Genomic DNA, 25,002 nt, shown 5'->3' on the forward strand with positions numbered 1-25,002 from the left:
GAGGTTTTTGTGATCCTCTTTACAGAATAAGCTTGTCCTGAATTTTCAGCACTTTTTTTCCCCCTGTAGCTCCCTTTCCCCCATGCTAGAGTAACATTCTGGAGAGTCAGAGGGAAATTCCAACCTTTCTCATCTCATAGCTTTCTGGTAGGCGGCAGCCACCCATGAGCTTACCTGTAACAGTGCCCTGTAGTATCAAAACCACCAGCTCAATTGCTTTTTGGTTTTTTTTTGGGGGGGATTTGCCAGCCTCTTGCCTCTGGCTGGTTTTTTTGCCTCTGGGGTTTTTTTTGTCAACCTCTTACCAAGCAGCTGTCAGGGGAAGCACATAATTTAATAACAGGCTTGCTTTTCTCTTCTCTTCCTTCATTAGTTTATTGATGCAGATAATTTACTGACCAACCCTCAAACCCTGAACCTGATGATAGCAGAAAATAAGACGTTGGTGGCACCAATGCTTGAATCTCGCTCCCTCTACTCTAACTTCTGGTGTGGCATCACCCCGCAGGCAAGTGACCTCACGAACGGTGCTGGGTGACTGTGCAAGCTATGTGTTCAAAGGCCTCCTGCCTTGTGTCTGTGACGCAGTGGGCATTGGTTCTGTTCTATGGGCTTTGCCATCTGCTTTTTAGTGTCCTTCTGGAAAGAAACTGCTGTAGCTCTGAGACATGCAGAGGCAGTGTTAGCATGTAGTGAGGATAGTGATGTCATGCAGTCATCTCAGCTGGTGCCTCCTGTTGATGTCATCCCAAATCTTGGGTGAGTATCTTTGGGAAAGGCCTATACATTTATAGGGAGTCTGAGAATAAGAGTAGAGAGGACATTTCAGTCTGTGAATCTTTTTCTTTGTTTTCTAACTGAGCTGTATGTATCAGCAGAGGAATACCTGTTCTGTATTGGGTGTGCAGGCACATAGCTGAAACTTGCTTTCTTATCTGAGATTCCTCACATGAAAAAGCTGAATCTGGAGGAAGCAGAGCTTGCTTAGCCAAAAGTTCTGGGAAGTGATACAATCCCACTAACTATATGAAACATACTCATATACCCACCAGAACTGGAGCTGTTTCCATATGTTTGTATAATGGCCTTAAAACTCTTGGTACGTAATTTTAGACCAGATTTTCCTGTATAGTGATGCTAATCTAAGATGAATTTGCTTTTCTCTCTATAGCTCTCCATTATGGATAGGTTATTTTTTTCAAGATTTATGTAGTGAAGCAGCACCCTTTGCTTTGTCGGGAGTGTGTGCTCTGAAGTGTGTAAAGGGTACTGCTGTAAAGGACAGAAGTGCTGAGCCTAGAAATTTAATGTTACTTTTCCACATTGCATATACTGCAGAAAGTATCAGATACAAAAATGTTGTGTAGTAGAATTAGCATTAGTTTTAGAGCCAGAATGAGACTGTGCTATTGCTTTACGAGTTGTTCCAAATTACTGTGGTGTGTTGACCCTGGCTGGTAGGTAAGTCCTCACCGAGTGGCTTGCTCCCACCTGGTGGGATGGGGAAGCAAACTGGAAGGGAAAAAACAGGAAGGGAAAAAAACAAGACCAAGCCCAGAAGTAGCCCTCAGTGGCTGAAATATGGACAGGTTAATAAGTGAACAGGGGAAGAAAAGCCCCAAATAAACAAATGATGCAAAATCAGTCACCATCACCGGACAGATGCCCAGCCATTCCCCCAGCACCAGTTTCTTTGGACCCTCAACACCCTCCCCTCTCTGTCCCCCCTCATGTCAGTGTTATTGCTGAACATGATGTTACAGAGCACAGAAAATAACTTTGGTCACTTTGGGTCAGCTGTGCCAGCTGTCTCCTCCCAGCCTCTTGCTATGGGGAACAAGTGTGAGCGAAAATGAGAAACAGAGAAAGCCTAGTGCTGTAAAAACACTATTCATCAGCAGCTAAAGCATGTTATTAATACTGCTTTGGTTACCAGTCTAAAACACAGCACTATGTGGGCTGCTATGAAGAAAATTAACTGTATCCCAACCAAGCCCATTACAATCACCTTGTCCATAGAAAGATTTCAGCAGCAGAATCCAAGGTACAGAAGGGCAGATGTATTGTCCCAGTAATTTTTTGCTCCTTTTCATTCTCCACCATTGAAATGTTCTTGACTAAGCTCTAGATGGACTTTACAAGACATTCAAGCTGAAATGGGGACTGTAGTTAATGCTTTTTTTTTATCCCAGCTAAGCCTTAATAATGAGATCAGCTTTTTGACCTGTTGGCCAGTCTGCTCCTGGCATGTGTTTTGGCATCCTTTGAGGAAGTGGGTTCCTAATCTGCATGTGTCCTAGAATAGCAATAAGGCTTTTGTTCTCTTGAAAATTTTCCCTTTTTGCCCACATTAGCCCTGCAAAGCTTCAGGATTTCCTTTTTACATCCAAGCCTGAGTCTTGTGTTTCCTTGTTCGTAAAGACAAGCTTGCCCTACTGCTTAGACAAACGAGTTTAAGCCTGAGCTGCACATAGATCTTTGAGCCCTCCCTGAGGCATGTGAGTAGGAGTACTTGAGAGAGGCTCCATTGTCCTGCTGTTCCCTACCCTCTTGCTTTACTCTAGAGAGCTAACCAGGTACTAATTGTTGTCATCATCACTGGAGTGAAAGAAAAAGCAAGCTCCATTTCCCCTTTCTTCTATATACCTGGCATTAAAAAAAAAAATAAATCGTTCTTCCTTCCCAGCGTTATCAAGGACACAACTAACGACCACATGTAGGGTGAAAATGTAACAGTTGTACTGGGTCAGACCAAAGGTCCATCTGTTAGCAGCAGTTCCTAGCAGATTCCTAAGGAATAGTATAAGAACATAGCAAACAAGTGAATGATACTTCCCCAGAATATTTTTCCATTCTCTGGGAATCTCCTTCATGAGCTCTTGATGAAGGTCTTTGTCTTTAAAGCCCTCAGTGATTTTTTTTTTACTTTCTCTTTTCTTTGTTTTCTTTTTTGGTATCCATGCCATTTGACCGCAAGGAGTTCCACAGTTCAGACTAGCTAAAAATAGAGGAAAAGTCCCTGAACTTTCCAGATTCTTGGAAGTAAATATATAGGAAAGGTGGGTGTTTACTTATTTCAGGTTTTGTTTTAAAATGGAGATATAAATTTCATAGCAAAGGCATTGTCCTTTAAGTTTTTAAGGTTAAGTCCTGAGACAGCCAGATTTTCCACTGATATAAATCAGCATTGCTCCACAGGCTGAAGGAGATTCTGCCTGTGTGCTCCAGCCTCAGCCCTGGCCCCTAGTGTTACCTACTTTTCATTACCAGCATTAACTGACAAAAGGAGAGTGTGTGTGTGGAACATAGCAGCAAATGCGTCTTGCTGAATTCTGGGTGAAAAGCTACTCAAATGAAAGTTCCCACTTGATCTTTTTATTCTTAGTTGCTGCTTCTTGTTTCTGTGCTTGCAGTCCCACAGCTTCATGCTGTCAGCCTTGCTCTCCCTGGGAACTGGCGAGGGGGGTAACAGCTGGAGCATGCCCTGAAACACAGCCTCTGGTACTGAGAAACAACTCCCGACTGCTTGACATTTAGTTGTCATGAAGCTAATCTTAGGAGAGCATGGCAACAGTGCTGGCAAGTTGGAGTCTTTCTTGATTACACAGGATTTATGAGCAGTGAAAAGCCCCCAGACCCCTTAGTGAGTGTCTGGAGGAGGTAAGATTGATTTCCAGCATCTTTCACCTGTTGGCATTTTCGGATGTCTGTTAAAGGCTGAACATCTTAACCCCTCCTTCAGTGGGAATGTTAGTAAGATCTCTGCCTACTCACTCCTTTTCATGAAAATCAGACCAGCTGTGTTTGAGATATCTAGTCCTCACAGTATGGCAAGAAAGCATCCGAAGGGCAGAGGGGAGGACTGACAGATACATAAACAAATGCATCATACCATGTTTCTACACAAAACCAGGGTAAAGTGGTTCTGCAGTGATTTGTTTAGCTGTTGTTAGGATGCTCATGGGAAATATGATGTAAAAGTAACTTACTTTAGTGACTCATTATTTCTGTAAAGACCAGAATCTGCTCTGGATCCAACCAGATGTCAAATTGGTCTGTTAGGTTTTTCTTTCTGGAGGAATTCAGTGTATTTATTTCCAAATGTGGTAGCTTTAGACATACTGTACCTGCAAAACCAGCTGTGAGTCACACAATGTGAGTACTAGAAGACTAGCAAAGATCATGGCTACAGAGAAATGTGCTGACTGAAGTGCCTTCCCGAGACAGAGTGTGTGGGGAGAGCTCAGGTGTGAGTGTTAAACCTGGGATGGAGAAAGTGGGAATTCTTACACAGCTGATGGAGACTGAGATGATGCCTTTGCTGCAGTGAAGCAAATAATTTGCAGGTCCTATTCTGTGAGACACTGAATGAATGTCTTCTGTGCTTGTTGAATATGGAGGATGTCATGGATGCTCAGAAGCTTCCAGGATCAGACCTGAGATGTATGTGCAAAAAAGGTTTTTGAAGAGCCAGGAAAAAATAGTCCAAGGTTTGAAGCACTATTGCAAGGGAATTTTGCAATGGAAAGGCCTGGATTTCCAATAGCTATTAAAAAGGAGAGAGAAGGTCAAGCTTAAACTTTTGGGACGGAGATTGTTTCTAAATACTTGACTGAGCCCTTTCCAAATGGGAGACACTTAAAAATCTGAGAATTAAGCTGATTAGTCTCTGCTGAGGGAGGGCTAAGGGTGAGAGCTTTTGCTAAGGATCTCATCTATGAAACAGAAATCTTTTGTAACAAGCTGCCCCCTTGCTGTGATTTCAGGGCTATTACAAAAGAACCCTGGATTATCCCCTGATACGGGAATGGAAGAGGACAGGCTGTTTTGCTGTCCCAATGATTCATTCCACATTCCTCATTGACTTAAGGAAAGAGGCCTGCACCAAGCTGATGTTCTACCCTCCCCACCAGGACTACACCTGGAGTTTTGATGATATTATGGTCTTTGCCTTCTCCAGTCGCCAAGCAGGTATGTCTGGAGCCTTTGCTTTGGAGGATTCACTTGTAGAGGCATGCCGACCTCTACATTGAATTCACAGGCCAGAAGTCCTGTGTGACTTCAGTAGTGAGTTAAGACCCTGTTCTCTTTCCTCCTTTGGATATGGTCAGGGATAGCCAGCAGCAAGGGACTGGAGATTTACTTTTGATTCACAGCTATCTTCAAAGGAAATAGGAGCTGTTCTTGAGATAGGGACAGTGTTTCAGAGACAAAATTTGTGGCATCCACCATTAATTTGTGTCACAGCAAGAGAGTAGTGAACAAAGGCGAATACTGTGTGAATTCTGAAGACTGAAGGTAAGGTATATAAAGTCACCACTTCTAGGAAATCCATGAGGAAGTGGTGAAGGCCAGAGACTCTTTTAAGTGTAGCAGCCTTTGTGGAAAACAAAGCCCAAGATGATCATCACAATGTTTATGAGGTTTTACCTCATGGCAGCTCAGCAGGAATCGGCTGAGGTAGGTGGGTTTTGGTTTGGGGTTTTGTGGATTTTTTTTTTTTGGTTGGTTGGTTGGGTTTTCTTGAAAGCAGTATCTCAAAAGTGCAACTTTCAGGGGAATGATGTGGAGCCTGTGGGCTGTGCTGAGAGGAAATCTCTTGCAGACAAAAGTGGGTCAGAGCTGGTGTGTGAGCAGTAAAATGGCTGCATGACTGCCATTGTATTATCGGTACTTTGGGAGAACCAGGTGAGCGCTGTGCTGCCTTGAGACCCTTGGGCCATAGCAGAGAGAAAATGGGTGCTGCTTTGGCTGATACCATGATTGGTTTCTATGTGGCCATGGGAGGATTTCTGTTAGATATGAAATACAGGGGTCTGTTCGGGCCAAGTCACAACCTCAGTGTCTTCTTTCCTTGTCTGGAATGGCTGTTGGTGTTTGCTGAGAGCTCCATCTGTCTCTGAGAAATCACTGTCAAAACTTTAAGGGCTGATCTTGCTGTACTTCTGGTGAAGATGTTCAGTCCCATTTATTTTTTTTGAGAGTGTATCTGATGGGTATTGTGCCTCCTGTGAAGTCCTGGCTGGCAGACCTGTGTATAGCAGTGTCAGAGCTGAAAGGAGCTCCTGGGAATGATATGGTTGTAATAGCCATCTATATTGTTCTTTGCCCTGCTGTGTTGAAAAAGTGAAAGTTTGGGGCCTTATAAGGCAATAGGGACTGATGAAAGCACACCGGCACCAATGAAATGCACTTCTGTTTAGAGCTTCATGACTGGTTTTCTGACTTACTGAAGTGAAGTAGTGGAGAAAAGTGGCTTGTGGGTCCTGCACGTGATGCACATTTGGTGTTACTGGTGCTGTTTGTGAAGGAGGCAAAGTTAAGGTGAGCCAGAAGGGCTGTCCTTCAGACAGAGAGAAAATGCAGAAGTACAGCTGGTTGGATTTGGCACTTGCTTCTGCAGAAGAGATGGGCTGAGAAAACTGCCTTTCCCACCGTTTCCAGACCAGCACAGCAGACACCAGAGGTCTGTAACTTTCCCTTTAGGTATGCTTCTGGTTTGAAGTTCTTGACAGCACTGAAAAAAATGGCACTGTCTTGGTAGACTAAGCAAGGCTTTTTAAAACTCAGCTATGAGATTATGTGGGGTGTCCTGGGTTCAGCAGTAGCAGTCATCTTTTCTCCTTCTTAGGAGCTGGTGCAGCACTGTGTTTTTGACTTTCGGCCTGGGAACAGTGCTGATAACACTGATGTTAGTTACTGCTGAAATGTTTAGTCTGACCAAGGGCTTTCTGAGTCTCATGCTCTGGCAGGGAAAAGAGAAAGCCAAGAGAAAGCAAAGACAGGACACCTGACCCAAACTGACCAAAGAAGTATTCCATACCATAGCACATGGTAAAATCTGTTGCTGCTTTTTGCCTCTGTGTTTATGAAGGGATTTTCAGGTGAGATGCCAGGTCTGAGCAGTGCAGGTGGAGTTCTGGGGCTGGGGGTTCCTGTGGTACTCCCCAGGTACCTGCAGGAGTCCTGCTGTATGTGTCTGTGTATCAGACACTGCTTCTGCTAAAGGGCAGTTATGCCTCTGCTGTATGATTGTTTCTGTAGCATGAAGGCAATGACTGAAAAAGACCCTGAATCTGTTCTAAGAGGAGGGTTTCCAGCCTCTCCTAGAGGAAAGCTGATTGCAGGGTAAAAGTACCTGCTGATAGGGAGCAAGTAAAAATTGATTTTGTAGGAGAGGTCACTTGCTGCTTGCCAAATAAGCCAGAAAATGGCACTGTGGTGTTTTTCGATTGATTGCTTATGAAGCAGAGCTTCTTGGGACCGAGGTCCTGGCATAAGCTGAATTGTGACAACGTAGCAACAAAGCAGTGAAATCTGCTGGTAAAGGTCTGATTCTAATTTTCTTTTTTGTATGATCCCCAGGAATACAGATGTTCATCTGCAACCGTGAGCACTATGGGTTCCTTCCCATGCCCCTGAAATCACAGCAGACACTGCAAGAAGAAACTGAGAACTTTGTGCACACGCTAATTGAGGCTATGAGTAAGTTGCTGTGCTCTGCCATGATGGGCACCCCAGACGCCAGCCCTCACTCCCAGTACCCCCTGTTGATGTTTGTGGAGCTCTCTTGCCAGCAGCCTGGCTTTCTTCCCCTTTGGAGCCTGCTTCCTGATCTGGTTGTTCCCATGCGGTTTTGATACACGGTTTTCCATTTTCTCCCTGGGAATGTAATCACTTCACAGTCAGGTCAACCCCATTCACAAAATCCCTCAACTTCCCCAGATCAAAAGCAAAGATACATCTTTAATGTGGAGCAGATGCTGCAGAACCCATTTTTTTGTCATGATGTCTGTCTGGCACATGGCTGCTGGCTTCTGCTTTGCACCATGGATGGTTTCTGCTGTACCTGCTCCTGGCCTGACTTCACATCCCAGCTCCTTGGGGCTTTCAGCCCAGTGATGAAAACACTTGACAATACCTTGTATTGATGCAACATGGATGTGAAGGTGATGCTTGGGATCTCTCCTCTCTTTCAGTCGATCGTCCTCCCATTGAACCCTCTCAGTATGTCTCTGTTCGTCCAAAGCACCCTGACAAGATGGGATTTGATGAAGTAAGGAACTTACTTTACTGTTACCGTCTTCCCATTCGTCAGCTAGAGGGCCTGGGTTCTCCCTGCTGCTGAGCTTCTAGCCATTTCCCTCAGAGCATATTACCTTTTCACGTAGCTAGCTCTTTCTTGATCACTCCTCTTTTGGTCTTAAATATTTTGCAAGGAGAAAACAGACATTTTTTTTTATTTGGGGAGAAATGTTGAGCTCAGGGGATCAGAACAGAAAGGGCTCAGGACATGCTTTTTCCCTCTGGTGTTTGCTCTAGAGACACAAGGCCAGCCAGGTCTGTGGGCACTTAGTGCCTGCTCTGAGAGCCAGGTTTAGAAGTGTAGATTTTTGTGCAAGGGGCATGCCCAGCAAATCTCTGGGCTTCCTGCCTTGAAGGTATGGATGTTTGAATCCAGACAGGAGGAGATGGAGAAGTTGGGCTGAAGTGCAGGTTATTTCCCCAACTCTTGTGTGTTTCCTCTACATCTGACTGTGCAGAGCAGCTTGGCACTCCTTCCATTCTGTGCCAAGCTGTGGTCTTTTGGGAAGATTCTCCTGCTTTCCAGTGACAGAAGGGAGTGATTTCTCTCACCTGAGAGAAACACTGGAGCTCTGGAGCAGCTGTGGGACGCAGGCTGCCAGCTGGATTCTAGCCCAAGTTGGGTATGGTCAGGAGTGACGAAAAGCATGCATTCTGTCTCTTTATTGGTGCAGATCCTCCCCCTGCCCTTCTTGGTTGCCACAATTTTTTGCTATGGCTTTAAGTAGCAGTGAACTACATAGACGGCTGCTGACACCGGTGGTGCCCCAAAAAGCCACAGAAATTCCTCTCCAAACTCTGGCTCATGTTGCGAAGAGGACAGGCACTGAGAACAGACTGGATTTGGCTCTGCTGTGCTTTAATTAACCAGTGTCCATGTTATTCACAGAGCCAGCAGCCCCTGCGTATTCTTCTCCCAGGGTGGCAGTGGCACTGTGACCCAGGGAGTTGTGATCAGGGGAGCCTTTGTTTTCCTGCTGTGTCCTGCTCCATCTGTTTATAGGAATCGTAAAGTCTGAACCTGATTTGGCTCTGTGTGTTTGAGTGTCTGTGTTGAGGACACAGCTGGTGTAGGTTTTTCCATGTTGTCCTTTGTGGCTTCACTTTATTTATCTGATTTATTTTTTTTGCATTTGTACTGAGCTGGAACTTGATCTGCTCCTTACCGGGCTGCACTTGCTTGCTGGGGATTGAAAAATATCCCTGACCCTCTGCAGTGTACCTGCAAATGAGGGCTTAAGTCCTCTGCCCTCCACCAGAGAGTCTGTCTCCTCAAGGCCTAGGTGGAGCCCTATCCAGACATCTCTGTCCCCAGTGTTGGCTCTCTGCTAGGCTTTCTGCTCTGGCAGGGGTAGCAGTGCCTGAAGTAATGACAAAAATCCTTTCTTTACTGTGTCCTTGTACTTGAACGGTGGCCCCACTGATAATTCTACATAGAGGCAGTGGCAGCATTGTGGAGAAATATGTGGGTCAGTGTTCCTCTAGGACTGAGGATGGAGATGACCATTTTACTCTGTGTTTAATATAAATCAAAGCATCCTATATCTTTGTAAGTTACAGAATTTGCTGTAACTGGTCTCCCCTCACCTTTATTGACCCTAAAAGAGCAAGTGTCCCCTGTGAGCATCTGTAAAAAATGGTTTTAAGATCGAGAACTAGCCTCTAAGCTTTCCACTCAAAACCAACTCTTTTTTTTTTTTCAAATTCTAAGTAACCTGTATGAAAACACCCCCAATATCTTAAAAAAATGTGCTTTTCCAATGGGGCTGCTGGAGAAGAGTGGATCAGGACTCCCTTTTCTTCCTCAGTCCCAAACTGGGAGGCTGATGGCTTTCTCTTCTATCCAGATTTTCATGATCAATCTAAAGCGTCGGAAAGACAGGCGGGATCGGATGCTGCGGACTCTCTATGAGCAGGAGATTGCAGTCAAGATAGTGGAGGCTGTGGATGGAAAGTGAGTTTAGGCTGGGGTTGGTGTTTGCAAGGAGTGGGTTGTGCAAAACTGCTTAACACCATCTCCTTGGATGCCCTGGCCTTCTTTCTGGTGGGGAAGGGTGGGCTGAGGGAAGAATATCGCTTTTATCTACCTAACGGTCTGTTTCGGGCAGTTTTGCTCTCTTTCTTTCTTCTTTTGCAATTAGTCAGTTTCCATGACAGAACCAGGGCAGGGTGGTTCAGACTAAGGCAAAAATGGGCTTAAGTCATGCTGATTTCTGTGAACTGTAATGCACATAGTTCAAAGGAGTCAGCAGTAAAAGTGAGAGCAATTATCACCTGGGAAGGCTGTTGACCCTAGCACTGCAGAGCTGCTGTGTTACAGCGTTAACCCTGGCACAGCCCTTTCCTAGTTTCCTCTAAGGTATGTTAAGGCCTTTATATAGTGAGAAACCAAAGCAGAAACTTTGGGTCTGGGAGTTGCAAAAGGCCTCAGGGAGATAGGAACCCACGTGCCATCTAGTGGGTCTTGAAGATTTTGGCGCCCATCAAGAGCTCTTAGGAAAGCAGTCTGAGCCAAGCACCTGCCACATTGATGGCTCCACAAGAAGCTGTTAGCAGAGTTCAGGCTATGATTTATCGGCTTGATTTAGAAATGTAAATCAGTAAGTTAAATTTTCTCGGGTTTTTTGAGTGAAACAAGTGCAGGCATTTCTCAAGATAGAGGTTTTCTTTGAACATCAGCAGCATTTCCTGTGTTGTGTCCGTGTCTGACTTGAATTAACTTTTCTTTTAAATGGTGATAGATGTTTTCCCTTTCCTCAGAGCACTTAATGCGAGTCAGCTCAAAGCACTCAGCATCGATATGCTCCCGGGATACCGGGACCCATACTCTTCCAGGCCACTAACCAGAGGAGAGATTGGCTGCTTCCTTAGTCACTATTACATCTGGAAGGAGGTAAGGAGTTTGTAGGTGCCTTGGTGTTCCTGCAGGAAGGTGTTGAAGGTAGGTGCAGGAGGAAGGCACACAGCCAGTCCTAGGGCAGAGCATCAGGTACAATGCTTCTTTCTGATATTGTAGGATGGAACAATTTTCCTTAGTTTGTAGGGGATCAGGCATAGGCATTTTCTTGAATACAGAACTGTCGTGGTTTAAACCAAGTCCGCACAGCTCATTCACTCACTCCCCCCTTTTCTCCCCCAACTCCCGGAGAGTTAGGAAGGAGAATCCAAAGAATGTAGCCCCCACAGATTGAGATAAGCACAGTTTAATGGCTAAGGTATAACATAAATCACTGCTGCTACTACTACTACAAATAATAACGATAAAGCCAATAACAAGCAAAGAGCATACAACACCTCACCAGCCACCGACCCATAACTCACCCCACCCTGCCCGACTGAGCACCAACCGATACCTCCTCCCTCCCCCCAGAGCTCCAGCCCTTCCAGGTTTCTCCCGGTTACATCCCGGGCATGACGTGCTATGGTATGGAATACCTCTTTGTCTAGCCTGGGTCAGGTGTCCTGTCTCTGCTTCCTCCCGGCCTCCCCTCCTCCTTGGCAGAGCATGAGCTCAGAAAAGGCCTTGGACAAACCAAACGTTTGAGCAGTAACTCAAAACATACTTGCTATCAGCAACTGTTCCCAGCCCAAAAGTCAAAACACAGCATTGCACCAGCTACCAAGAAGGAGAAAAATGACTGCTACTGCTCAAACCAGGACAAGTACTCAGCTTTCTCATCTCTGCTTTCCATTTGCCAACAGAGATGAATGATTTTTATTAGAGTACTTTCATGACTGTTTGCAAACCATCGAGTAGCCTGCTTGAAGCAAGTTTGTTTAGGAGAAAGGCAAGAAGGTTTTGAAGAACAGATGGTGTTTCAAAAACTTCATCTTTTTGTCTCTTGTTCTGCCTGTGGAGTGAAGCAAGCTCCAGTGACTCTGCTGACTGGCTTTTTTGAGTTGGCATGTCATGAAGATGCTTAATAGTAGGTATCTCTGTTACCTGAGCTAAAAGATCTTGCTTGGGTGATAAAAGCCTCCATCTGTCCCTGGTTGCCTGGAGAGCAGTGCTTGGGAGGATCTGGGCTGTGCTGGTCATAGATGCTGCAGTCACACAGCCCGACATCAGCAGAAGGGATTATTTCATGTACGTTGTGGTGGAGACAGGGAGAAAGATTTGGTACTGAAAGAAGACTGGGCAGTGGCAGTGGTTACTCAGACGCAGACAGCACTCTGCCTTGGGTGTTAGTTGCAGCACTTCTCAGCAGGGCAGGGCACTGCTCCAAAGAGCCTAGAGCCAGCAGGAGTGCTGAGAAATCAGGCAATGCAGCAATCAGATGATAATGTGGGAGCCCACGTACAGCATGTCTTTGCACATGTGTTCTTCAGGTTGTCAGGGCCAAACTCTGTATATGCTAGATTGTCCTCCTTCACAGACTTCACGAAGACTTTCTCTTAAGAAGGAGTGTTTTCTGAACAGCAGCTTTGCCATCAAAGGCTACTGCATGTTCCTCTGAGGAGGTGGTTGCTGTGCTCATACGAGATGGCAGCCCTTGGCTTCTAGATGGTGCATGCGACTTCAGATGGGGATGTGCCACTGTGATTGCTTCTGAACCTTTTGTTTTCAGGTGGTGAACAGAGAACTGGAGAAGACACTTGTTATTGAGGATGATGTGCGCTTTGAACACCAGTTTAAGAGGAAGCTCATGAAGCTGATGGATGACATTCAACAAGCCCAGCTAGACTGGGAGCTTATGTAAGTAACTGTCCCTCAGCCACCTGGGAACTGTTGGGCACACAGGAGAGGTCAGCAGCATCTGCTGTGTCATGGTGGAGATGCAGATTAGTGCTGGAGTGCAGGACAAGGTGGCAGAGACTTCCTGGTGGCTCTTGCCATCAGGACAGATCTGCCTTCTGGGGCAGGCTGGAAATAGCGGTGTTGGTTCAGTCCTGAGGTCTGGACCATGTCATTTTTGCTCCCTTGTGAAGTCTTCCGTAGTTTTTCCACCCAGTGGGTTAAGGCTTGGATGTCTGGGAGTGGTGCAGGATAGAAATCTGTGGGCCTGGGCAGGGATTACTTCTTGGATTGCCCCTTTGCCCTTTCTTGGTTGACATGAATAGTCTTGTGGTCTTAGTTGCTTCAGATTCACTTTGGTTCTAGTTTCCTTGTTTTTTCACCCTTCAAGCTACATTGGCCGGAAAAGGATGCAGGTGCAAGAGCCTGAGAAAGCAGTTCCCAATGTCATGAATTTGGTGGAAGCTGATTACTCGTATTGGACCCTGGGATATGCAATCTCTTTCCAAGGGGCTCAGAAACTCATTGGAGCTGAGCCTTTCAGCAAGATGCTGCCTGTAGATGAATTTCTGCCAGTTATGTACAACAAGCACCCTGTGTAAGTAGTGAGTCTTTGTTGCTTATGTTGACATGAGCTGGATCTTGCTAATGTCCTTAAGCCAGATCATGTTGGGGTGTCTCACTTCTGTAACCTGGTTGGTGGGAGACAGGGCTACTCAGGCTTTTTAGCTCTCTAGAGCAGAGCTCCTGACACACGTCAAAGGAGGTGACAGACCTGCTGCAGAGGGGTTATTGTCTACAGGCCCTGAACTGAGTAAGGACAGGTCCTGAGACACTTGGCTATCTCTGGTAATGAAGGTGTTGGGTGTATATGTTGTGTGTGGTTGTAAGACAGGAGGTTCTATCTGTAGAGTCAGAACTCTCTACTAGAACGCCACCCAGCAACTACCTCCACTCCCTGGGATCTGTTTGTTTGGTGGGTTGGCCTGCATCTCTGTTATAAGCAGTGGCACTGGTGAATGTTCACTCTGTTAGTGGGGTGATTTTTCTCTCCTCTTTAGAGCGAAGTACATGGAGTACTATGAGTCCAGAGACTTGAAAGCTTTTTCAGCAGAACCCCTTCTTGTTTACCCTACGCACTACACTGGGCAGCCAGGCTACCTCAGTGACACAGAGACCTCTACAATCTGGGACAATGAGACTGTGTCAACGGACTGGGACAGAACACACTCCTGGAAAGCCCGTCAGCAGGGCAAGATCCACAGTGATGCCCAGAGCAAGGATGCTCTGCCTTCCCAGTCACCTCTCAATGCGCCATCCTCCAGGGATGAACTATGACTGCCTGCTTCCCCTGAGACTCTGTTGACAGCTGAACCTGCCTCACACTTCAGCTTTTCACTCTTGAAAGTTGTAGAGCAGCTCTTCATGTGGCCTTCTTCCCACTGATTTGAATGGCAAAGCACAGAGGTTGGACCTGCCGACTAACCGAGCCACTTACGACTGGGTGGGAGATGAAGGAGGAAAAAGAACAAGCATTCCAGAGTGGCAGAAAAAAGTTAGAGATGTGAACAAAAGCCCTCACAAGCTTTTGTAAAAATCCCCAGCCTTGAATGACTTCTTTCTATAGTTCTTCATGCAGAACACTATTTATAAAGATTAATATATACAGGTGTACAAGTGTTAACACCTTTCTGGGTAGCTGTAACTGGGCTGCTGTGTAACTATAACTTCTTGTAGGTTTGCAGGCTTTTATAGCCCTGTTCACTGAGAGAAGCTGCAGGCAAGCATTTGGGTTATTTGGTTTTGAAACTGATCCCTGTCACAATCAAGATGATTTCCAGAAACGTTGAGTGCTCTGGAGCAGCGCTCCTCTGTAGCCTCTGCTCCCTCATTGCATCTCAAAAGAAAGCTGTCTGGTTTTTGGTGGTGATGGTGGTGGTGTTTGGTTTTTTTATGTTTTTAACAATTAGTGATCAGTGTTGTGCTTTTTGCTAAAGAAGACGTGTTAATTACGTGTCAGCCGGTCTGATAATACATAGAACCTGGTGCAAGATGAGCAGCTGTGTGTATTCTTCATTGGGTGGGAGTAGCCCTGGCAGGGAAGGCCAGCTCAAGAGTTTTGCATCGGTGTCACTCTACCATGGAGCCACTGGCTGTATAAATGTGCCTGCTCCACAGCTACCACCTGGAAGCCGTATTCCTTCTGCTGTCCAGGCTGGAGCAGGTGCCCATGCACCATGGTGAGTATGAATCATAGAATAGTTAGGTTTGGAAAGGACCTTAAGATCATGTGGTTCCAACCCCTCTGCCATGGGCAGGGACACCTCACACTAAACCATGTCACCCAAAGCTCGGTCCAGCCTGGCCTTGAACACCGCCAGGGATGGAGCATTCACAACTTCCTTGGGCAACCCATTCCAGGGCCTCACCACCCTTACAGTAAAGAACTTCCTCCTTATATCCAATCTAAACTTCCCCTGTGTAAGGTTTAACCCACTATCCCTTCTCCTATCACTACAGTCCCTAATGAAGAGTCCCTCTCCAGCATCCTCGCAGGGAGCAGATCTGCTTCGGGCTGCCATACACAGCCTGGGTCATTCCTTTCTGACAAGCCCTCTTGCTTCCTCTTCTAATGTTGTTTTACGAGTGGCAAGTCTGACCTGCTTTGGAGCACAATGGCCATCCCAGCGATGTTGGTGAGAAGCTTGGTGTAGCCTTCAGAAGCAGGACTTCTGTGAACTGGTAAGAATCCAGCATGTTGTCAGGTGTCAATGTGGATATGAGCATGATGTTACTAAATTGGTGCATTGCATCATGCTTCCCTTGGGTTTGGGGCCTGGGTCCTGGCAGTTTACATTTTGAAGTGTAGCTGTTTCCCCAAGCCTTTAGTAATGCTGTTTGAAGGCTGGCAGCTGCTGGAGCTGTGGCGAGAAGGGTGCACAAGAGGAGCAGGGCCTCAGCTCCCCACAGCACATGGTAACGTGCATGTGCATCTGAGTCTGTCAGAACAGGAGGGATGAGCCAGCATGGGTGGGTGAGCTTTTTTAAGCTTAATGTAGCTCATTCAAAGAATAAAAGGTAAAAAAGGTCTCTGCGTCACTTGCACAGCCTTCTGTATTGGTGCCACCAGGCTACCTGGGCCTTAAAGCACGTCCTGCAGATGTGGTGGAGGCAGGTGCCCAAGGCTGGATGCAACTGGCACTGACCAACAGGTGAAGCTGCCGTTTATTAAAAGCATCTTGACAACAGCATTGGGGTGGGTTGGTTGGTTGGTTGGTTTGGGGTTTCTTTGTGTGCGTGGTTTTTTTCTTCTAGTTGACTTTGGGAGTGAGTGGTACAAGGGGCATGATGGCGGTTTCAAGGGAGGAAGGACACAGCTAAAGAATACTAGAATTAAATGAATATGTTAGTTTCAGAGCAGATATGGCCTCCATCTAGCTGCATGTTTTTCTACTTATATGCATACCTGTGTGCACATACAGACAAGAGTTTTCATATGCAAGACCTGGCAGATGGGCAGTGGTTCCACCTGCTGTTTTTCCCTGTGTTTTTAATTCCTTGTCTGGCTTTGCCCTCCTCGGAATTAATTGTGTTTTGGAAAAGTAGGAGCCAGCTAAAATGCTTCTGTATTTGTCCATTATTTTTCCACTTTCCATAGTTGGGGTTTGGGGGTTTGCTTTTTTGTTTGTTTGTTGTTTGTAACTCACATAATGGGCTTCAGAACTGAGGGCAAGGAGCAGTTCCAGCTTGAACCAGCCTCCGGGCTCTGGTGGAGATGCTGTTTGCTGTGAGCAGGGCGGGGACTGTGCCGTCCTGGGGTATGGTGCAGCACAGGCATGGAAGGGGTGTCCCCTCTGAGCCTCCCCCAGGTTTAGCACCCGCAGCCCAAATGTGAAGGCGTCTTGTGCTGTGTGTAGTCATGCACTTGCTCAGACACCTCGAAAATGAGTTTCCATTAGCAGAACTTAACAAGGGGAAAGTAAGAATTTGCCAGGCTGCTTCATGATGCACAGAGTGTTCCTTTTCCTCTTTCCCCCCTCCTTTTGGTATGGGGTTTTTGTTCTGCTGCGGAGCATGAGAGCTGAAACCCAGGAGCCCCCAGCTGATGGGAATAAACACCCAACAAGTGCCTACCCCAGTGAGTCTGGTGACAGAGCAGTGGAAGCTAGCAACAGGTTTCACAGAGTCCAAGTAGCAAGCCTGCTGACAAAGAAAGGTTATGGTGATGAGCCCCAGAAATGAGTATCTGCAGTAAGAGTGCTTGCAATCTGATAATTCTGTCTTTGCCTTTTGTTTAGAAAAGGACAAATGGTGGTGTACTCTCAGTATTTGCAATATGAAATTCCTAGTTCACAAATAGATTGTATTTATCCTGAAGGAGATTGAGTAAGGTTGTGTTGGTTTGTTTTGTATCCCTAGGAAAAAAGCAAGAGGCAGCTTAAATTCAGTATAATCGTTCTTCTTGGCTTTGCTGTTGTGACATGAAAGGCAGTTGATAGTCATGAATGTCCTGGCAAAGGCAACTGCCATAGTTCAGAGGCTTGGTGTGACTTTGGCAGTTTTAGGAGTTTCCCCTAGTGCTGAAGTGACTTGTGACAGGCAGGTCACCTGTGTGAGAGGTCTGAGGGGAAGAGGGACTGTGCTAAGAGGCTGAATAAGCAGCTGTGCTGGGTAAAGTCCAACCCTTAGTATTGTGTGCAGGGAAGGGGAAAAAAACCCAAGAAAGTAATGGCTGTGAGGCCAGGGGGTGAAAATGCTGTGACGGGGTCAATGGGGAAAAGATGCAAACACTCAAAACCATTTTATATTTATTAACTTGCTGTAGAAATCATTCACTGCACCAAAAGAGAATAATTTCATGGAGAAGCAAGCAGCTGTAAAAATTGTGTATAATCTCAGATGCCCAGTTAGCTGCAGCAGAAATCATTAAACTGCAAGCTCAAAAAAAGAGCACAAAATATTCCAGAGCAGTAGCAGGTTGGTGTGCACGGTTGATGCACTGGGATGGTTTTTGCTTTCCTGAGGTTTAGCTCTCAACAAGCTCATTGCACTCTTGCAGTGTGCGACTGATTACACAGAGCTCATGATAAGCTGCTGTGACTCTGATGTGAAGGGTTAACTGTTGTCCAGGTGGGTTAGGGTTAAGCTGCTTGCTTAACAATGTTACTGCTTACTCATGCTTACTCAACAAATGCCTGCTCTACACTTATGGTGCTTGCTGGAACAGGGTGGGAGGACTAAGGCTATTGATGAGAGGAAGGAACAGTAACTCCTGTTCTCTGGAGGCCTAAACTGGCTGAACTCGGCTTTGCGGTTTGGACAGTGACTAAACCACCAGGGAACACGCGCAATGACTGGAGATGAAAAGTTCAGGGAAGACTCGTTTACTTCATCTTGAGACCCCCGCCCACGACCACCAGGAGACCCTACGCAAGTAAGGGCCTTTTACCTCATTAGAATATGAAGCGGGGATAGGTCACAAGTATGTATAGGCGTGTTGTGTTATGTAATAGTTTAGAGGATAAATATGAAGGAGAACAATGCTGAGGCGAGCATGCCTTTGGAGAAGCTATCCCCCATGCACCTCAGCACTGAATAAAAGCATACCTACTGTACAACTTTAACGAGTTGTGGAGTCTACCCACGCATCAACTCGATAGGTAACGCAGGTGAGACTGGTTTACTTGGACAATCGTTTCTAGCCCCACTGTTGTTGAAACACAGAAGCCACCCTCATATGAAAACTGTAGGAATTTAAAGAAGATGCGCCCCAATAATGCTGGCAGTGTTACAACCAGTCCATATCTTATTACTGGATGTGATGTTGAAAATGAAAGCAATGCCGAAGGAAGGTTGTAGCTGAAGGGTTACACCTACAGGGCATGCAGCTGAAATGTGGCGTTTCAAGTTCTCAAGGGAGAAGGGAAGATGAGTTGTGGGAGCTGGAAGAAGTTCCAACAGTAAAAGCAATTAAGTAAACAGTGACAGAGGTGGTGTGAGGCAATAAACAAAACCAACACCAACCAAACAAACCCCCTCAACCTGACACACAGTAAGAAAATACACGGTAAGAACATAGACCAGCTTGAGACAAATACGAGTGGAAAAAGGTTTAATACTTATGTATAAAGATTGCAGGAAAGCAATTAAAAAACATCTTTTTCATATATAACCTTATGGAAAGTGTAATTTCAAAATCAAGAACATTCAACTTTCACCTTAACACAGACATACACCTTTGAGTGAGCAACACTATACTTTAGAAATGATACCGTATGGACATCAATGATGCTTATACTGAAATGCAAAGAAAACTGAACTTCTGTTCTAATTTTGCCCTAACTCTGGGCAGAGGTTAAGGCTCAGTTACAAACTCACTACCTTCACTGTCTCAATAAAACCTAATTTGGAATTCTTAAACTATTCAGACTAGGACCTACATGGTGCAACTTGTAAACAGAAGTGACAAACCTTGTAGGTGTGTAAAACATTAACGATCATGCACGATCGTGATGTTTGCATCACTGACCCTGATGCAAAGCATGTAACCTGAGCCCAGTTTTGAAAATTGGTGCTATGCAACTGGAAGGAAACAAGGCCCAGGCATGGATAAAATGCAGTATTTGAGTCTGGTTTAACTAATACTAATGTATCTCAAAGATAGCCTTGTCCATCAGGGCTGCTTCCAATCTGATGCCTTATTTACGGCTTTTAAAAATAAAATCTCTGACTTCAAGGAAGCCAGTGTGCTGGGGAAAGATTCAGAAATTGTTACTTAAAGTTTCACAGAGAAGAGATGATTAAATTCTCTATTCCAGCTGAAAGGATGTACTCTGTCTGGAAATTAATTTCATAGATGCATATAAAGAGCAAGGGAGGTGCCTGTAGGTTATGCATAATAATACTACAAGTATATAAAATCACTGGTTGGGGTAATGCTTAAAACCTGGCTATCTCAATACTCACTTTTAAAATAAAAGGTCATGTAGTGTCCCCTCATGAATGAAAATGTGAGTTAAAAGTTTTGCTCTTGAAGAGTGATTGCACATTAAAAAAGAGGTACATCAGTCATTTAAGGGTACATGCAAAAGGCATTGATTTCTGTTCAGTGGGTTAGCAAAGTAAAAGGAGAACCACCCTGCAGTGGCATTAAGACAAGACCTAAATCCCAACAAGTAGCATTTGTCTGCCTTGTTCATGAACAAACTATGACATTCATCCAAATGCAAGTGTAGTCTGTTATAGTAAAATTCTTTGGGGGAAAAAAAATCCAAAATAGGCAATTTTCTGGTGCAGAACAAGTGCAAAAAGAAGTGTGCCAGCTGCGTGAGAGAGCAATACTACATGCTTGCAGTTTCTGCCGTCCCCAGTGATGAGTACCCATCCTGATCTTCCGTAAATTCAGATGCCCCCTGGAGGCAGCAACTGCTACTCGCGCTCAGCTCACCCACACCTGCAAATGAGTGCTCCCATCACTCAGCTGGAGGCTGGCTGGGACCTCCTCCTTAGCTCCAGCGCAATTGTACTGAGGCTTTTCTTCTCCAATTCTATAACAACTAAGTCTAGATCTTCTGTGTAATACTGGCACAAAGCAAAATGCTTTCTCACAGGAAGAGTTGGCTTGTGTCATGTTCCTTAGACCAACGTTGCAGTCCTGTTTTCCCCTTTAACTGGGGCTCTCACCTTCCTAGGCTAATGTGCAAAACAAAACAACAAAATCTCCAGTCCTGCTGTCCTGTAAATTCACATCTGTTTTTCCATATAAGGCTGCAAGGGAGAAAAGACACCTCGCTGGCTGTAGGTCTTCTGTTTTCAAAGTTGTATGCTGACAAATCCATCTGCTGTTTTTCTGTAATACTGGATGGTAGCAAAGGGAAAAGCCTCAGCCAGTTCTCCCTGTGGCCTTGCCTCCCTCACAGTGTAATTTTGCTGAGCCTATTGCTCCAGCACCCCCGTCTGGCAGTTCTCGAGAGTGTTAGATTGCAGTGGCTCCTCATTTTCAAATCCATGTTGACCGAAGCTTTTTTCCGCAGGATAAAGTCAAAGTTCCCGTGGCTGTTCATGGCATAAAACACATTGGCATTGTCTGGGATCACCAGCTCTGCAAAAGAGGAACCAGAGCAAGTGCTGATTTGTAGTATTGCACATAGAAGGAAAGCTGCAAGAGAACAGGGACCGGGTGAAAAGATTGAGTGTACACAGCCAGGTAGTACTGGGCCCCTTTTCTTGTTCTGCTGTGCCTCTTCAGCCAAAGCTGCATCAGGTGGCACCCACAGCAGCTGCCCCACAAAGAGGGGGAGCAGGGCTGCAGAGGACAGGAGGTGGAGGACAAATCCAGGCCATGGGCAGCCTGGCAGAGGACCTGGCAGCCACTCCAAGAGGACATTGTGCTCAGAGCTCTGTTTGCATGTCCTGATAACACCGGTAGGATCTGAGCCTGCCCTGATCCCTGGGGAGTTTGCACCCTGCCACCTGACCCTGGTGGCTGACTGTGCTCAGGGACAGAGAGCAGCTGCCATTCAGTCAAGAGCTCTGCAGTCACAGTGCACATACAAACGTGTACCTGGCAACCTACAAGTGTGCTCTGCCTGTGCGAAGCAATGTGCTGGCTCTCATAATAAATCATCCCTGTGTATCCCTGGCAATTAGTCTCGTTGCCAGCTGTGACATGTTCATGGCATTTCTAACATTGCTTCCCATTTTACTCTTTCCTTCAAAATCCAGCAGAACCTTTTGAGCAGCAGCAGAGTTCCGATTCCCTACCTTTATCCTCAGAGATGACCTGTACAAGCTCATAGTCCTCAGCTGCATCAGATTCCAGGTTATGCTTTAACAGAGCTCTCTGGAGAACAGCAGGAGTTTTGTCTTGGTTAGTTAGCTGAAAAGACAGAGTTGCAATGAGAACTTCTGCTTGTTCGTGCTATCTAACAGTTGGGCAAATTAGCAAAGGCCTTTCTGCAAACTGCTTGGTCTTAGGGAACATTTCAGAGAACTGAAAAAATGATAGGTCAGGAACAAAGTACTAGGTACTGACATTTGGTGGTGTTGGGTTTTTAGTTCAAGGTGACAGATACTCTATTAAAAGAAGCAGTAGTTAATCACAGAGCAAACACTTTGAGAGATGAGATGCTGCTCTCACCTAGCCATAAAAAGTCCACTTAAATAGCTGTGCCATCTGTGGTTTGCAGACATCAATTAATCTGCGGTCTCCTGTCCAAATACTTTTTCTTTGACATCCTGTAAAGATTTTTGGCCTGTTAACTGGGTTTACTGTCTGCTGTGGAAGCACTGTGTATCCTGATCAGACACTGGGCTCCCTTCAGAGGCTTATGCAGTCAGAAGGAAGATTGGTCTTGCCAGTAACCATATTTGTCAGGCTCACGGGGACCATCTCTGCGATTTGGAGACATCAGACCATTAAAATTGTAAGGTAGCTAAAAAGTGCTATGAACGATCCCTCTGTGTTTGTTACATCCCTCCCACAGGCCCCAAGTGACCAAAAGCATTTGTTCAGCAGCTGAGTCTCCATCAGGATTAACTTCAGAGATCATGTACAGTACAGGCGAGTCACGTTGCCCATGGTCCCACACAGACCTGCATGCAACTGGCCCACCCCTGCTGGAACCCTTCTGTGGAACCAGCATCAAGAGAAGCACCTTTCCACAACAGAAATACTGGTTGCTGCTGGTCTGGCAACCTTTGCCACAGAGAGAAAATGAGTAATTAAAGGGCTTGTCAGCTTCCCTGTGTACAGCTCCCTATTTCCAGAAACTGTCTCCTAGGGAAAGCTGGGGAGCAGCTTGGCATGTGGTGTCTTGTGTCAAAACTGGGACACAAATTCAGAGCTAAAGCATCTAGCACTTGTAGAAAGGCAGGAGCCTCAAAGCCTGTTCTTGATCAGAATGCTTCAGTTTGAACTTGTTGATAAAGCACAACCTTTAATTTCAAGACTGTAACTTCCAAAAAGATGCTCTTTCCAAACCTCTTGTACTATGCTCCACATAGTTTGAATTGTAATGTTTGTAATTTTCCCTTGTAAGGCAGGTTTGATTAGTCAGCTCAGTGAACAGGTGCTTTAAAAAGTAAAAGCACCATTGGTTTAAGCCCTGGATGAGGACATCATCTACACTAACGGCATTTTGCTGTTCCACACCACTCACCAGGATACTCTTGTACATGTTGCCATTGTTGTCTTCTGTGCTGATTCGGATGATGCACATATCTTTGTTCTGCTGGTTGTAAACAGGAGACAGCTCTTTTGAGGTAATGGGTGTCACAGAGTTAGAGCACTTGTCACTGGAGAACAGCATGGCAGGAGCTGACATTACAGATGCCACCCCCAAGGAAGAAGCATCCATAGAACAGCTGATGGAACCGGAGGTGGAGGATTCAGAGAGCTACACAAAGAAAGAAAAACACTGTCACAAGCCAGGTATCTTTTCTGTCTGCATGAGTAATTCTGGAGGAAGATCTTGAGAAAGCAGAAGGCAAATAGAAAACCTCAGTCATCTGCACTCTGCCCAGCAGACTGGCAGGGGTATTTTTTTCCTCAGAAAAAAAGTGAACTTCATTTGATTCTTCTCACCATTTTAATGAAAATTGATTTCCAATTGGGTGCGATGGACACGGCGCACTGCTTGCTCTTGCCTCCCAGAGGTGCCTCCTGCACCTCTGGAGCAGGCCAGGAGGTGGCAGCAGATAAACAGAATCAGGTTGTAGGCAACCCCGGCTGGGAAAGAACAGAGGGACTCACAGGCATCACTGCTCCTGCGATAGGTTGTATCCTTTACAAGAGTGAAGATGCACGCACACCTCCCTGTCTGCCATTTCTCCTTGAACAGTCTCACCTTAGTGAAATCTGCCCCCTTTCTTTCTTCATTCTTTCGTTCCTTCCTCCCCCCGCTGCTCAGGGCTTGGCCATTCTCTTTCTTGGCCTTGTTCAAGAACTGCTGAGAGGATCTTCCATTTCCCAACTTGCTTATCAAAACCACCATTAACAACTGTTCCAGCTAAACAGTTAAAAAATTATGGATGCCACTGCCTGGGATTTTTGCTTAATCTGATTTTAGCACATTTAGTACAATGTAATTTAAAATATCCATAAGCTAAACTCAAAATAACTCTCTTCAAAAACACATCCCTGAAAAGGGCTCCAACAATAGTTAACAGAATTTAGTTCAAAAGAGCAGTCTGTGTAGGAAAGATGTCTCTGTGGCTCCCCCTATGAGATCCCTTTTGCCATTTCCCTGACTGTATAGTTTGTCTCTGGATGGTCACAGTGCACATCTGACCTACCTGCTCTCAGCACAAACACAGCTTCAGCCTTACACTCATTTTGCCATTGCAGGTCCTGGCTGCCAGGGTGCAGGGCTTTGCCTTCTCCGCAAAATGGGATGGATTCCAGGTGCCCTGGTTCAGTGACTTTGTGTAAGACACTGGCTGCATGCGCTAAGCGTGAGCTGATGTGCAGGAGGAGGTGCAGCAGCTCCATACTGCATACTGACTTTCCAAGTGAAATTAACCTGAGTCAAAGCAAGGTGTTCATCTTGGCAGGGGCAGCTTGCAGAAGCTCAAACCCCACAGCATTAGTCAACCCTGACTGCATCTGCCTATCACTTGGGCAAGTGCAGGTGCTCTGTCTTCCCCAGGATTAGCCCGCTACCAATGCACACATGCTTCCACACCTAGAAGACACGTTTCCCAGAGTGGAGGCACAGCCTTACTGCAGCTGAGCTTTGTGAGCGCACAACTGCTGCCAAAGCCAAACTTCCTTTTCTAGCTACAGCTGGTTGAGGATGAACACAAAAGCCAGCTGCTGACAGAATAAGTCATCAAACCTGAGATATTCAAGGAGACAATGACTGGCTGTTGATCTTACTACTCTTCAGCTGATCCCATCTCCTGTTTCATTTGGTTTTGTTTGTGGGGACTTATAAATCCTCTTGTCCATTTTACTGCTAATGTGCCGTGAGTGCGATGCTCAGGCTCTTCACTCCAGGCTCAAAGGCAGAACTGTCACTAACCTGCCCCATCCCTCTCAAAATGGAGAGTTAAGAGACTGAAAGAAAGATTCATCTTGTGCTTCTCTGTGGTCTCACCTAAAAGAACACTGCCAAGCACAAGAACATGAGGTTTCAGGGAAGGGGAACTTCAGCCTGCCTCATATCTCAGCAACATAGAAA

The 25,002-nt window shown here is 45.7% G+C and overlaps 2 protein-coding genes across 4 annotated transcripts in view; one reads left to right on the top strand and one right to left on the bottom strand.

Annotated features, from left to right (window-relative positions):
- COLGALT2 (collagen beta(1-O)galactosyltransferase 2) overlaps nucleotides 1-14,876 on the top strand; it is a 54,122-nt gene extending 39,246 nt beyond the window's left edge. For all 3 annotated transcript variants that reach the window (XM_005146510.3, XM_031046757.2, XM_031046756.2), the window contains 9 exons: nucleotides 374-508; nucleotides 4,767-4,971; nucleotides 7,366-7,485; nucleotides 7,980-8,056; nucleotides 9,933-10,039; nucleotides 10,846-10,978; nucleotides 12,654-12,781; nucleotides 13,212-13,418; nucleotides 13,882-14,876. In XM_005146510.3, coding sequence (XP_005146567.2) covers nucleotides 374-508; nucleotides 4,767-4,971; nucleotides 7,366-7,485; nucleotides 7,980-8,056; nucleotides 9,933-10,039; nucleotides 10,846-10,978; nucleotides 12,654-12,781; nucleotides 13,212-13,418; nucleotides 13,882-14,158 — 1,389 coding nt within the window. In that variant the 3' untranslated portion in view covers nucleotides 14,159-14,876. The remainder of the gene's footprint in view (nucleotides 1-373; nucleotides 509-4,766; nucleotides 4,972-7,365; nucleotides 7,486-7,979; nucleotides 8,057-9,932; nucleotides 10,040-10,845; nucleotides 10,979-12,653; nucleotides 12,782-13,211; nucleotides 13,419-13,881) is intronic.
- A 4,039-nt stretch (nucleotides 14,877-18,915) lies between these two features.
- RGL1 (ral guanine nucleotide dissociation stimulator like 1) overlaps nucleotides 18,916-25,002 on the bottom strand; it is a 67,729-nt gene continuing 61,642 nt past the window's right edge. The window contains exons 16-18 of the mRNA XM_034064000.1: nucleotides 22,981-23,217; nucleotides 21,584-21,698; nucleotides 18,916-20,921 (exon numbers count right to left, since the gene is read on the bottom strand). Of these exons, the coding sequence (XP_033919891.1) occupies nucleotides 20,734-20,921; nucleotides 21,584-21,698; nucleotides 22,981-23,217 (540 nt within the window). The 3' untranslated portion in view covers nucleotides 18,916-20,733. The remainder of the gene's footprint in view (nucleotides 20,922-21,583; nucleotides 21,699-22,980; nucleotides 23,218-25,002) is intronic.

This window comes from Melopsittacus undulatus, chromosome 6 (assembly GCF_012275295.1).
Source record: "Melopsittacus undulatus isolate bMelUnd1 chromosome 6, bMelUnd1.mat.Z, whole genome shotgun sequence".
In the NCBI taxonomy this organism is placed as follows: Eukaryota; Metazoa; Chordata; class Aves; order Psittaciformes; family Psittaculidae; genus Melopsittacus; species Melopsittacus undulatus.